The sequence below is a fragment of the Alligator sinensis genome, unplaced genomic scaffold (assembly GCF_000455745.1).
Source record: "Alligator sinensis unplaced genomic scaffold, ASM45574v1 scaffold319_1, whole genome shotgun sequence".
Lineage (NCBI taxonomy): Eukaryota > Metazoa > Chordata > Crocodylia > Alligatoridae > Alligator > Alligator sinensis.
Genome location: NW_005842375.1, coordinates 48,937 through 63,109, shown reverse-complemented (window position 1 = coordinate 63,109; position 14,173 = coordinate 48,937). Strand labels below are relative to the sequence as shown.

Genomic DNA, 14,173 nt, shown 5'->3' with positions numbered 1-14,173 from the left:
GAGTGTTTTTCTTTCCTGTTTTAAAATAAAATGATTGATCATAGTGTTCATAAAGGATGAAGAGCTGTGTGTTCTGGAAACTATTTTCCAAGAGGGTAGAGAGTAGTCGTCTCTGTTACTTATTTTGCCATGCTTTTTTAAAGTGCTAAATGTTAAGATACTTTTAAAATTTGCATTCTTTGTTTAAAAGGGACAATGTAAAAGAAACAAATTTATTTATATCTTTTTTTAATTTTAGTGCCTTTTAAATTTTAAGAAATAAACTCAGTTTAAGGTTTCTTTTTGTGGTAATCACCCCTTTTGGGCCCCAGTCCTGCAAAGACTGAGACGTGTCCTTACTTTACACATGAGTTGTATTGTCAGTTTCCCTGGAACTGCTACTGCTTATATGCAAAAATTAAGCAAGGAAGTTAAGTTAAATGTGTGTAGAATCAAAGTCTGAGAGAGAGGTTACTAAAGGTACTAAAAGGATTCATTTCTCAGATTTTAAAATCTATTTGTAGTGTTACTGAATTTTCTGTATCTTAAATGTAATGGAAAATGGAAACATTCAGAGAATTGGTGCAGATTTTGAAATGGAGAAGAGACTGTTATTTTCAAAATAGTTTTTCTGGAATTAAATGACATTTCTTCCCCTAATTGATTGTATTGATAATGCATGCTCAGATCCATTACATTGCAGCCAGTCTGCCCATATACTTACATGCTAAACAGTTGATGCTTATAATGAAGATTTATATCAGCTTACTTCTGAAAGCAGAAGGGTGGATGGAAGCTTAAATACCAAGCCTTTCAGGAATTTCTAAGAACGAATATACTGATAACAACTAGAGATAGTAGAAGTATTATTAATGGAGAGGTGGTGGTTGTGTGTAGGATACAAATCCTAATGTATCTGATTAAGAAAAGTCTGAGTCTGCTATCATTCAGGCACATGCAACTTGGGAGACTTTTTTAAATATTCACCAAAATCTGTCAACAATCTGTGATCTGTTGGTGACTTTTTATTATTTAGCTATTCAGTCATTTGACAGTATCTACACTGAACAAATGGGGCTGATTATTTAACACTGGTTACATGAACTCTGTCAGGTCAAACCTGTGCCAAAGGTTAGGGCTTTATTTTTTAAATTAACCTTTATAAAACATGAAATCAGTAGAAATGTTTCTGCAGAATTAAAATAAATTAATGGAAGCTACTCTTCTAAGTGTACCAACTTCTGCAATTTACAGCTCAAGCTTAGCAGTATTTTTCTGTTTCATGAAATTCAGAAAGTGAGATGATCTGGAAATTGAAATTATGTAGCATACGTTAATCATCTACACTGACAAAAACAAAAAGTAAGTATACTTCTTACGTGGAGAAGTGATGACTTGTATTTTATACAATATTGTCATTTTAATAGACTAAGGCAAGTAAAGTATTGCAAGTAAACCTGCCTGGTGCAGCTTTGCTCTTGCTAAAAGCCCACTAAAGTTACTGAGGCTCCAACGTATTTCATACAGTTTTGACTGGAGGATCAAAACCTGAGATGTAATCCTTGGATAGGAAAGGAGACCTCATGTATGTGGCACCATGCTTCTGAGTTATGCACACAGATAACTTTGCTTATGTATAACCCCTTGAAAACCAATGGTTTTACTTCTATGCATAATATTTTGATGTCTATACAAAAAGTTGAGATCCACTGATATAAGAGTTTGGAGAATGGTGTTTGCACTTTATAAATGGATAGTACTCATTGAAGGAAAAAATATTTATGAACAATGATCTAATTCATTTCCATTTCTTTTCAAAGAGAAAATGCCTTTTTGTTGTACAGGAGAAGCTTAGAAAATATGTTAAAATTGTATTTATGAATCTGTTTCTTGGTGGGGTGTTTGGGTCTTTTCACATAGACAGGAAGGATGCAGAAGGATGGGAAACAGTTCAGCGTGGAAGGCCTGTTCGATCCCGGTCTACAGCTGTGACAACAAAAACTCCTTTAGCTATAGAATCGTTAAGATCCAAGGATGATAGTGACAAAGAGAATACATGCTGCACCCCATCAGAGAGCAAACCAAAGAGTTTGTTCACAGGAGATATTGCATCCAAAACAGTCGAGTCTCTACAGAAAGATTCTTCACATCAGTGTGAGCATCCTCTTACTGAAAGGTCTCAAGTGAGTATAATTTAGCACCATGTCTTTAATTTTGTTATTGCAGCTTGCTAGTGTTTGTTTAGAAAAATGAATCTCCGTAATTATGTCCAATGGTATAGTCTCCAAACTGACTAAACAAGTAAAAAACATATTCTAACAACTCTTTTGTTTTAATATACAACAACTTCATTGCAGGTGGTATTAATGTGGTGATGCAAATGCAGTTAAAATCTCAGTTTCAGATAGAGATGGGCCATTGATTTTTACAATCTATACTAATACATGAGGAGGCTGGGGAAAAAACTGGTTATGGTGGAATATGGTTGTGGTTCTATAGATAGATAGATAGATAGATAGATATATATATATATATATATAGAGAGAGAGAGAGAGAGAGAGAGAGAGAGGTATAGATATTGACACATAGGTATAGATATATCTATATATAAATATATATCTATATATCTCGACAAACTTCAGCTTTTATTCATTTATTTATATAATCTTGATTGTATAGTTAGGTCTTCAGCTTTGTATATAAATTGTAGGGGTGTGCAAAACGGGCCCTATTCGATTCAGATTTGGATTCTGCTGGAATCAGGGACAGTGATTCGAGCCGTTGATTCGGATCACTGTCCCCGATTCGATATGGTCTAATCTGAATCTGAAGATTCGATGCTGATTCAGAGAATCAGCAATTTGGCCATAGACACAGCTTTAAAAGTTTTTTCTATGTACCTCAAGGTACCAGGCGCGGCTTGTGAATGCTGCAGTGCTGGGGTGGATGGAGCATCCCACAGGAGTGCAGGGGGGCCCCCTGCATGCTCGGCAGTGAACCCGGAAGTGGAACAGAAGTAATTCCGGTCCAATTCCAGGTCTGCCGGGGAGCCCGCACCTCCCCCCTCCAGCTTGGCGATCCGCTGTGGGGGGACCCCAGGTACCCCCCCAGACCCAGGAGGTACCAGTTGCTGAGCTGGGTTGGGGGGGCGCAGCAGAGGCCCCCTGCACGCTCCCCAGTGGACCCGGAAGTGGACCAGAAGTGCTTCTGGTCCACTTCCGGGTCTGCTGCCAAGCGTGCTGGGGACCCCCTATGCTCCTGTGGGATGCTCCATCCGTCCCTGCACTGCAGCATTCACGAGCTGCCTGGTACCTTGTGGTATGTAGAAAAAACATTTAAAGCTGTGTCTGTGTCCGAATTGATGAATCTTTCCGAATCTATTTGAAGGATTCCAAATTGATTTGGCGAGATGAAAGGATCTCCTGATTCAATTCGGATTTGGAGATTAGGCCACTGAATTGGGCCAAATCTCTGCCAAATCGAATCAGCAGCCAAAGCTTCGCACAGCCCTAATAAATTGCTCTATTACGTTGTATTTTATTGCACATACCATATTTTCTCACATACAACAGAATGCAATTCAACAAGGAGAAATGCAAAGTGCTGCACCTAGGGAGGAAAAATGTCCAGCACACCTACTGCCTAGGAAATGACCTGCTTGGTGGAACGGAAGCGGAAAGGGATCTTGGAGTCCTAGTGGACTCGAAGATGAACATGAGTCGTCAGTGTGACGAAGTCATCAGAAAAGCTAATGACACTTTATCATGCATCAGCAGATGCATGATGAACAGATCCAAGGAGGTGATACTTCCCCTCTATCGGGTGCTGGTCAGACACAGTTGGAGTACTGCGTTCAATTTTGGGCGCCGCACTTCAAGAGGGATGTGGATAACCTGGAGAGGGTCCAGAGAAGGGCCACTCGTATGGTTAGGGGCTTGCAGGCCAAGCCCTATGAGGAGAGACTGGGGCACCTGGACCGCTTTAGCCTCCACAAGAGAAGGTTGAGAGGCGACCTTGTGCCTGCGTATAAGTTCATCACGGGGGCACAGAAGGGAATTGGTGAGGCTTTACTCATCAAGGCGCCCCTGGGGGTTACAAAAATAATGGCCACAAGCTAGCAGAAAGCAGATTTAGACTAGACATTAGGAAGAACTTCTTCACAGTTCGAGTACTCTTTCCTGCCTATGCAGGGGGTCGGACTCAATGATCTATTGAGGTCCCTTCTGACCCTAGAATCTATGAATCTAAAAAACATGCTCCCAAATAAAACCACATACCTTGTTTTTGGAAGGCAGAGTGTAAACAAAGAAAAAAGACTTTTCAAATGTTGTAGCTGACTACAACTCAGGCTTTGTATAGATATTCGGTTTCTCCTGGGAAAGTTGCTGCCCTTCCCTACCCCACCAGGGGTAACCTGCTCCATGCCAGAGCGTACGTGGCATGCGCATTCCCACAAGGTGTGCCACTGCTACTTCTCCCCAGGGAAATGCACATTTCCTACTTGCCTGGATGCAGCCTCTGAATTTATAAACATTCTGACCTGTTACAAGCTTTCTGAGTGTTTTGCTACAATAGAATTGCTCTATTATTTTGCTGTAGTCAAAAATGAGTGAAAATTAAAAGGTGGCATTTTCTGAGGGCACCCTTGAGTCTGAAACAGTTGAGAACCACTGATCAAGGTACTGTCAGCAGCCTACTTGCTCCTTCAGGCACAAGCTACAATGCTCAGCCACTAGCTTTGGCTTTGAGAGTGTTTACACAGGATTCTGCCTCTTCAGCTTGTTAAGCCAGATAGGTTGTGTCATCCATCTTGGCAGCTGCATGGCATGCACACTTTGTCTAGGTTTGCTTCTTTTCCAGTACAGAAAACAGCCTCACTGCTTAAGACACACATCCCAGTTCTGGGGGAAAGGTGTGTGTTGTATGTGAGAAAATGCAGTATATATAATGTTGCTAGCTGATCGTGCCATCAAGTTACCTATTTCCATAGACTTTAGCTAAATGTGACCATTTACCACCATAATCCTGTTACGCACGCACGCACGCGCGCATACAATTTTGGGGACCTGATTGTCCCATCAAGGCAGAGGCCCATTTTGGGGAAGGAGGTGTTCACAGGCACAGTATCTCCTGGTGTTTCCTGGTGCACAGCACATATCTTGTGCCTCCCTAGAAAAGAGTGCAACCTCATCTCCCTTGCTGCATACCTGACATATCTGAGGATGTTGAAGTCCCCTTCTTCTACTCCTCTGGTGGAGTTTAGCATCTCATGTGGAGTGCTAGGAGTTTGCAGTTGTTGGCCTCTAAAAAAAATTGTTATCTGCAATTTTATCTGGTTCTTGTGCAGTATGGTAAGGGAAATGGCAAAGGACCAGAGCAAAAGTCCTTACCTTCCTTTCCTTATTGCATGTGAACGGGGGCCAAGTACAATCTGACCATAAATCTATCCTTTTTAGTAACAATGAACTACTGTATGAGTGCTGTAAAAACCTAGATTCAGAGAAAGTATATTTCAGTCGAAAAGAACGAGTTTTGGCTGGAAGTGAATGTAATTAACTCCCCCCCCCCCCAAAAAAAAAAAAAACAAACAAACAAAAAACCCCAACGTTTTTTACAATGGAAATGCTGGTGAAATTATTTACAAGTCACTAAAAATTGGTTAAAGTGTTGTTATAGTAGGAAAACATAGTTTTGAAGCTGTGTATAGCAGTTGTTTTCATTATTGTGTTGATATCTTCTTGGGGTGAGAGTTTGTGTGTTTCAACATTTTTTTCCAAGAATTACCATTGATTTTGCATTGTAGGTTTATTGATTTTCTTGTAAACTGTGTTGAGTACATTGTAAACATCAGTAAAGCTAATATAAACATTGCAAATAAGTATATTAGCAATAGTGACTGTAAGATAAATAATGTTGATGATGATATAAACCAAATCATGCAAATTATGTTTACATCAAGAGACAACAACCCCATTGACTGATTTAACAATATAGTGCTACATTTTGTTCTCATTCACATCATGCAGTCCCATTGTTAAAGAAATATGTCTGCCATTACCTCTGCCATTCTAGATCTTCTTGAAAAGGAAGCAGTGTGGTTCTTCTGAATAAATTAGAACTGATAGGATCCTGGAGAGAGACATATTGTGCACTATGACATTTAGCTGTGCTCTCAGGGGTATTCTTTTTGTGATTTCTTTTTGTGGCTTGAGGAAAGGGTAGGGCTTGGCTATCTGCCACTATATGGATTACTCCCTTCCTTTTGCAAGCAGGTTAAGGGTTCACAGAGCACACTCCAGCTTTTAGTTGTATATAAGCATCAAAACAAAATAGGTTTTATATCCTTCTAAATTCTGTTTTGAGTCGCACTGACGTAACTTAATTTTGATATCTGCCTTGATTTTGATATCACAGGTCCCTGCATTCTCTCATTGCTCCTCTTCAAATCAAAGAGTGTAAAGAAGGGTGTATTTTCAGATGTGTTATCCTGGTTGAATCCTTTTGTCTTTTATCAAAATTGCCGCTGCTGCATATTTGTTTCTGTTTTCTCAGAGACGGCTAGAGCAAATGTCATAGTTTTGAGCTATCGCCATGCTGGTCTCTATACTTCATTGCAAATAGTCTACATTTACATTTAAAAAAAAAAGTTTCTTCCAAAGATTTGTCCTGGAAACCCCCGTCCCAACCATTTCCAGTTCTTAATCACTGTTCCAAAGCATGGAGACAAAGCTTTTCACTGAAATAATTGCAAGAATATTTTAATATGGGAAAACATTTTCCCCTAAACTTTACTTGGAAGTGGCTGGGCTGTTTTAACTGAAACATTAAAAAAAATCAGTTGTGGGCAGGCATCCAGTACAGAACATTTCAGACTGAAAGGTTTAACTGGCAAAACTTTATATTTGAGGAATAACCAGCAGGATACTTACAGGCCGGGGAACTCCCTTCTTGTCAGTGCAGAGGCAGAAAAGGATCTTGGAGTCATTATTGATGCCAAAATGAACATGGGCCAACAGCGTGGGGACGCGGTCAGGAAGGCCAACCGCACCTTGTCATGCATCCACAGATGCATCTCAGGCAGGTCCAAGGAGGTGATCCTCCCCGTCTATGCGACACTGGTCAGGCTGCAGTTGGAGTGCTGCATCCCGTTCTGGGTGCCACACTTCAGGAGGGATGTGGAAACATGGAGAGGGTCCAGAGGAGGGCCACCCACATGATCAGGGGGCAGCAGATCAGGCCCTACGAGGAGAGGCTAAGGGACCTGAACCTGTTCAGCCTCCACAAGAGAAGGCTGAGGGGGGATCTAGTGGCCTGTTACAAACTAGTCAGAGGGGACCAGCTGACATTGGGGGTGTCCCTGTTCCCCCAAGCACTACCAGGAGTGACTAGAAATAACGGTCACAAACTGGCAGAGGGTAGATTCAGGCTAGACATCAGGAGGTGCTACTTCACTGTCAGGGTGGCTAGGATCTGGAACCAGCTTCCAAGAGAAGTGGTGCTGGCTCCTACCCTGGGGGTCTTTAAGAGGAGGTTAGACAAACACCTTGCTGAGGTCGTTTGACCCCAGTACTTTTTCCTGCCATGGCAGGGGGTCAGACTTGATGATCTGCTCAGGTCTTTTCCAACCCTACCAACTATGAAACTATATACAGCCAAAAATGGAAAATGTCTGGTAATTGTAACTATAGATGGCAATATTTGTACAATCTATGAACAGAAGGTAGAATACAGTCATTTTAGCTTCCTTTTTCCTGTGCAATATATTTGAAAATCAACATATTACTTCTCTTTTTCCTCTTGTAAATGTGTCTTTTTGTTAGTTTGCTGTACGTGTACCAGAGGATATTAGGAATACCAATGCATTTTTGCAAGATAGTTCTTTACAAACACCTCCTGAAACACCTGCAGTTCTCACAGATGCTGAACATACTTCAGAAAATCTACAGATTGATGAATCTTCCCCTCTGAATCCTGGCAGTACAGAGAAGATTCAAACAGAGAAAGCTAAGATTGAAAGTGAAATGGACCCTTCAGACATTTCAAATGTGAGTGCTGCCAGATTGGTAAGAAACCTTGCAAGAATTCTGAATAAAAAACAATAGATGTGTTGTGGTTTTCCCATTCTGCTTTGCACAATACTGACCATTAACTTGCTAGAGGAGTTGTGGAAAAGTCCTTAAAGTACACCTAATGTCACATGGAAAGTGTTGTTTTTACATGCTTCTAAGCACCTTCAACTTTAGAATTTATTTCAGTAAAGTGTCTGAATTCATCTGAATGTGTAGTAATACACTGATTTGGATTAGAAGGAGCTCATTTCCAATCAGAATGATTTTTGCTTCCATTATTCCTCATTTTAAGCAAGATTTAAATGTATTTATTACCCTAATTCTGCTAGTCAAAATTGAAAACTTATTTGGAAAAATGTGGAAATGGTCAGATTTATGTTTCACTAAGACCAACTCAGCCATTCTCTTCTGCCTTCATATACAACTGGCAAGCCTGACTGGCCCTTTGATCAGGGCCACTTCTAACCTGTACTGTATAAAATATTTCCTTGTAGTTTTCTCTGTCATATTGTTTATGAGTATTTATTTTGAAATAATAACTTCCTGAAACATGATTTATTTCTGATTCTTTTATCAATTTTTAAACAGGTGGGGTAGCTTTCTGAAGAATACTTAACTGTACAATGTAAATGTCTTTGCTACATGAACAGAGTTTTTCCCTTTCTATAAAAAGCAAGTTAGAAACTGATTTAAAATCTGACATTTATCCTTAGTGCCCTGTGTTGCACAAAGGGTATCAATTTGTAGCTGGGCAGCACTTCCAAGATGTGGCTGCCAATTTTTAATTAGTTTATTTTCTGATGTTCATTAAAGAGTCTGTGACTTGGTTTTAGTGTTTTCAGAGAAATGTGCAAGAAAATTTCCTAAAAAGAGGTATCTTTCATAATTTGGTCACCCTTTTCATGGCTTTAACAGAGAAAAGGAGGAATGAATGCACAGTCTTTTCACCCCTTAATTTTGCATATATTAGAAGATTCTGTTGAGTAGAGATGTGGCTTTGTGTCATCTGAGCATGTCTTTGTGGTTAGAAGAGTGTCATGTTCTTTATCAGATGACTAGTCATGGTTAAACATTGATCCTTTTCTGGAGTGTCCTTATTCCACTAAATGTAAGTATTATACAGCATGAACTCAAATTTTGTACTGTACCTGCGCAATACTCACTGCTGCATTTTGGCTCAAAAAAAACATACCAAATCTGTAGATATCCAAGTAATATATTTCATTTTATTGAAAAGTCTTATAAAAAAAAAAAAAGAACCTCTCCTTGTTCAAGAGATTTGTAGACTTACTCTACCAGAAGTACTACAGCTTCTAAAGCACCTGCTTCACTGGTGTTTCTTCATTTCGCATCTGCAAGGATGTCACTTAAAAACACTGTTTTTTAGATTTAGAAGCAAGATTAAATACCTAATTTACAAAAACACTCCTGCAGTGTATTTTCACTGATAACCTCTTCCATAATGCTAACTAATCTGCAGTAGAGAAATGTGTGAAAAATATACCATCTTGGCTGCTTACGGACATGGGGCACCCCTCCCTACCCCAAATAGCGCTTTACTTTTAGCTCAGCACGCCCCCACAACAAGTGCAGCGCATATCCAGAAGAGGAATCTTATCACTTTGACCCAGTTTGCTCAGCATCTGCATAGTTCACGTGTGGCAGTGGGGCTTTTTGGCACCTTTATTTAATAGCTGAGTGAACCAGCTGTTAGACAAAAGCACCAAAAAGCCCTGCTGAAACGCGTGAGCTATACAGACGCTGGAGAACCAAGTCAAATTGACGCAATTCCTCTTCTGGTAAAGTGCTGGTTTTTTTGTTTTGTTTCTTTCCCACCTCTGTCAGCATCCATTGTTAGCACTTTTTCAGCTTCACTGGTATCAGGAATTCTGGGGCACCTAGAGTGAATGGGTCTCTGCCTACTGAAGAGATACACAAAGCTCTTGGGTCAGAGGTGATATCTTTTATTAGACCAGCTGAATAGCAGCAAAAAATTCCTTTTTTGCAGGCTTTTGGGCACATACACCCTCCTTCAGGCTGAGGAGAATTCAAAGATTGTAAAAGTCCTAGGTAGAAAATAAACTCCATTTTGCACAGGGGAGGTAGAGGCTGGAAGTTCATTCCCCTGGGTATCTGAGTGTCCTTGTGGGAGAGTGTTGCTCTGTGATGTGCAGATTAGGCTGTTGTCTTCCCTAGAGGTGTCTGATGTCAGAGGCAGCCAGGGACTTGACAAAAAAAACCTTCTTTCTTGTTTAGCAATGAAAGCACTTTTACCACTGTTGATTTGACATGCCTTGAGCACAAAACTTTGTTGTATCTATTTTAGCACTTCTAGCTTTGCTAACAGTAGCAGAGCAGAACTAACATTAGTAATGGAGGAGATTTAAAGGGAAAGTGTCATTAAGAACCAAAAATATGTCTAAACAGCTAAGTATTGGTGTTTTGAGGTTCAGATTCTTGCCCATGTTGCATTGTCATCCAGATTTATTAATTTCCCAGAGAAGCACAGCCTGAAAGGTTAAGCTCTGCTAAGATTTGTTACTGATAACTAACATTCTCTAACAAATATATCATTGCCCTCATAGATCCTCCTTTCTGTTTTGAATAATTCTGTATTCTCATTCAGGGACTGAAGAAAGGGTATATGTGGTCCCATTTGTGGATATACAGAAAGGTTCTGAGTGCCTTTAATGTACTTTTACAATCTTTTCTCATATCCCTGAAGAAGGGTGCCTGTGCCTGAAAGCTTGCAAATAAAGAAAAAAATTTGCACAAACATCTAGTTGGTCTAATAAAAGAGATCACCTCTATGATGAGTTCTGATTTTTTTTGTAATGTTTCTGGACCTGCTTTGCCTAACCTTTACTCTAGAGCAGTGATTTTCAACAATGGTTCCATGGCACCCTGAAGTGTTTTGAGATTCTTTCAAGGGTGCTGCACTTTTAGGTATGTAAGCATGATTCATAGGATAAACCCAGAGATTTCATATAGTGTTAAAAACATTCTGACCCGTTGTGGGCATATTGAGTTCTTTGCAACAGAAGAATTACTATTTTTCGATAGTCAAAAAGTGAGTGAAAGCTAAGAGCTGGCATTTTCTGACAGATGTCATGAGTATAAAAAGGTTGAGAACCACTGCTCTAGGAAAAGGATTTTTTGGAGAGCAGTATTCAGAAAAAAATGGTATGTAATTTTTTTACTTCATTGCTTTTCGTGACCAATGCTGTACTTATTTGTAGTCTTGGTATGATGTGAATGTAGATTTAAAATGTAATATCCTTACATAGTCTGAAAATGTCTTAGCCTTTTAATTAATCAGTTCGAAAATGCCAGTGTTTTCGTATCAATTAATTAATTGCATCCTCTAAATGTAGCCCAGCGAAACAGAGAATGACTATGGGTTAAACAAAAGCGTAACACAAGCTGTATTTAGTATTTGGAAACTACTTTATTTATTTCCAGTTCAGTCCTGATTGTGGTTTCTTTCACAGTCTATGGCAGAAGTCCTTGCTAAAAAAGAAGAGTTAGCAGACCGCCTAGAAAAGGCCAATGAAGAAGCCATAGCTAGTGCTATTGCAGAAGAAGAGCAGCTCACTAGAGAGATTGAAGCAGAAGAAAACAATGACATTAACATTGAGACGGACAATGATAGTGATTTTTCTGTGAGTTTTTAATCTGTTTTAAAAATAAGTTGTGAATGATTATACCTCACCAGAACGTAAATGTAATATACCATATATATTCAAATTCAAGATGAGGTATACCGTATTTACTCTGTCTCCCCCCACCATCCAACATTGGAGGGGAAAAAAGTCCCTTACATTGGATTCAGGTACAAGGCCAGGGAGCAAGCGGCTGCTGTAGCTCCAGCTACAGCCCTGAGCCAGTCTCCAGGTTGGAGCCGCAGTCTCTGCCCCCACCCCATACTGCCTACCCCCCTCTGTCTGTCCCTCCCCACCACTACCCACACTGAGTGCTACCTTCTTTACTCCATGACCCACTGAAACCTGTGTCCACTCATGTATAAAGGTCCAGGTCCACAAAAGTATTTAATTCCTAATTTCTAATCATGGTGGAAATAGGAGTTAGGTGTTTAAAACGTCTTTGTTGTATCCTGCTTTGAACAGGGGGCTGGACTAGATGACCGTGTTAGGTCCCTTCCATCTCTACTTTTCTATGATCCTACAACTCAGTGGGCACGTCTACACGTGACAGTACTTTGCTGTAAAACCATGATGCTGCAGCTATGTTGTCGTAGTGACACGCTTCCTCAGTATAGTGTGTTGCTACAGTGACGTAGCAGCTAAAAATAACTGCGCTGCGCACACAGTGCAATATGGGCTGTTACTGAGCCATCATTTAGTATGTCCTTTTGGAAGGCAAGTGTAGACACACCCAGTATGAATAAGAGTAGCAGAACTGTGCTCTTGGTATTTGAGAGAATTCAGTTACTAAAAGCCCACATATCATTTTGAAAATGTAAGGGTTAATAATTCAAGGCCCTATTTCACAAACATGTGAGTTAAGTTTCCTTAGCATTTAGTTCAGCGAGATTATTAAAATGAGTAGTCTACCGTAGCTATAATTTCTAGTTCAGGCATTTTTCTAAACATAAATATTATACAAATAAAAAGAAAAAAAACCCTCTGTTGGTTCACCTTCTTTTTGCATTTCCAACCCAGTTGTCTTCAATCTTCAGTCAAAATTTGCACAGAATTATAGAAACCCTTCTGCTAATGTAAGATCATGTTAGACATTTACCTTTTCATTTCATGGTAATGTCTTGAAATTTCAGGCTAGCATGGGCAGCGGAAGTATATCTTTCTGTGGCATGTCTATGGACTGGAATGATGTCCTAGCAGATTATGAAGGTAAACATTTATGTATTCAAATATTAAGCTTGATATACAAAATAAGTTTGTAAGAGACTTTTTTCCATCTTTAGGTATGGATTTAGAACAAAAATGACCCTAGTTCCTTTGAAATATCAGGTCATGTCCAATAAACTTCATTCTGAAGAGGTGATATTTCCTCTCTTGCAGCTCGTGAGTCATGGCGTCAGAATAATTCCTGGGGAGATATAGTAGAAGAAGAACCTGCACGTCCTCCAGGCCATGGAATACACATGCATGAGAAACTTTCTTCACCATCTCGCAAAAGGTCTTAACATTTTTATCCAATTTGAATAGCAAAACAGAAACAGACTCTCAATTGCATAAAATTATTATAACAGCATTTACTTTTTATAACATTTTCTGAGATGTATAAATGAAAAAGTGTTTTGTGTAAGGGCAAGTGGCTGTTGTTATGAAGTTTATTACTTTTAAACTGCATTGCACAAGAGTTAAAACCCTAAAAAGTTTTGATATGGAAAAGGAGCAGTATGGAGGCTAATATTAAAATACATTTATTGTGTATCAAATAATTGACAAAGTCACAGCATCCAGCAGTGCAATTGTTTTAGTTCGTTGATGATACTCAGTTGCCGTTGTTTCATTGGCTGGTTTTACTCTATTTGTACTAAAAGAACAATAGCAGAATCTAAAAAGAAACTTGAAGAGAAACAGATGAAAGCTCAACAGCTGAGAGAAAAGTTGCGTGAAGAGAAAACACTAAAGCTTCAAAAACTGATGGAGCGGGTAAGATTTCCTCATTTAAAAGATGCAGCCTACTTTTATTCAGATTACCGTATGTTTTTGCCTAGCCCAAAACAATGATATGCTGTTAAATGTCAGAACTAACTCTAAAGTGAACCTTGCTTTCTGGGTATGAATATATACTCTTAGGACATCACACGAATGATCTGCATTTCTACTAGGCTTGTAGATTGCTGCTGTTTATATTGCAGAAATGCCAAAAGACCTTATTCTAGATTGGGCCCCTATTTTGCTATGTGCTTTAAAGGAAGTCATGGGCCTTTCTGCAAAGAACTTGTAGTTTAAAAACAGAAGAAATGAGAAAAAATGGGGAACAGTATACAGTTTATCAAAATGATTACAGTCATATGTATTTTAGCTTTGTTTTCTTCTTTTTATTCATTTATTTGTGCTGATTCATTATTTATTTAGCTAGTTCATTTTCTGGGGCCAAATTAGGGAATGAGGAAACAGGTGAAGAAGGGAAAG

General features: G+C 39.4%; 1 protein-coding gene across 1 annotated transcript in view; it reads left to right on the top strand.

Moving 5' to 3' along the window:
- The window catches only part of LOC102384121 (S phase cyclin A-associated protein in the endoplasmic reticulum), a 140,854-nt gene that overhangs the window by 89,570 nt on the left and 37,111 nt on the right, over window positions 1-14,173 (top strand). The window contains exons 9-14 of the mRNA XM_025210842.1: window positions 1,900-2,162; window positions 7,800-8,024; window positions 11,540-11,710; window positions 12,844-12,919; window positions 13,091-13,208; window positions 13,576-13,687. Coding sequence (XP_025066627.1) covers window positions 1,900-2,162; window positions 7,800-8,024; window positions 11,540-11,710; window positions 12,844-12,919; window positions 13,091-13,208; window positions 13,576-13,687 — 965 coding nt within the window. The remainder of the gene's footprint in view (window positions 1-1,899; window positions 2,163-7,799; window positions 8,025-11,539; window positions 11,711-12,843; window positions 12,920-13,090; window positions 13,209-13,575; window positions 13,688-14,173) is intronic.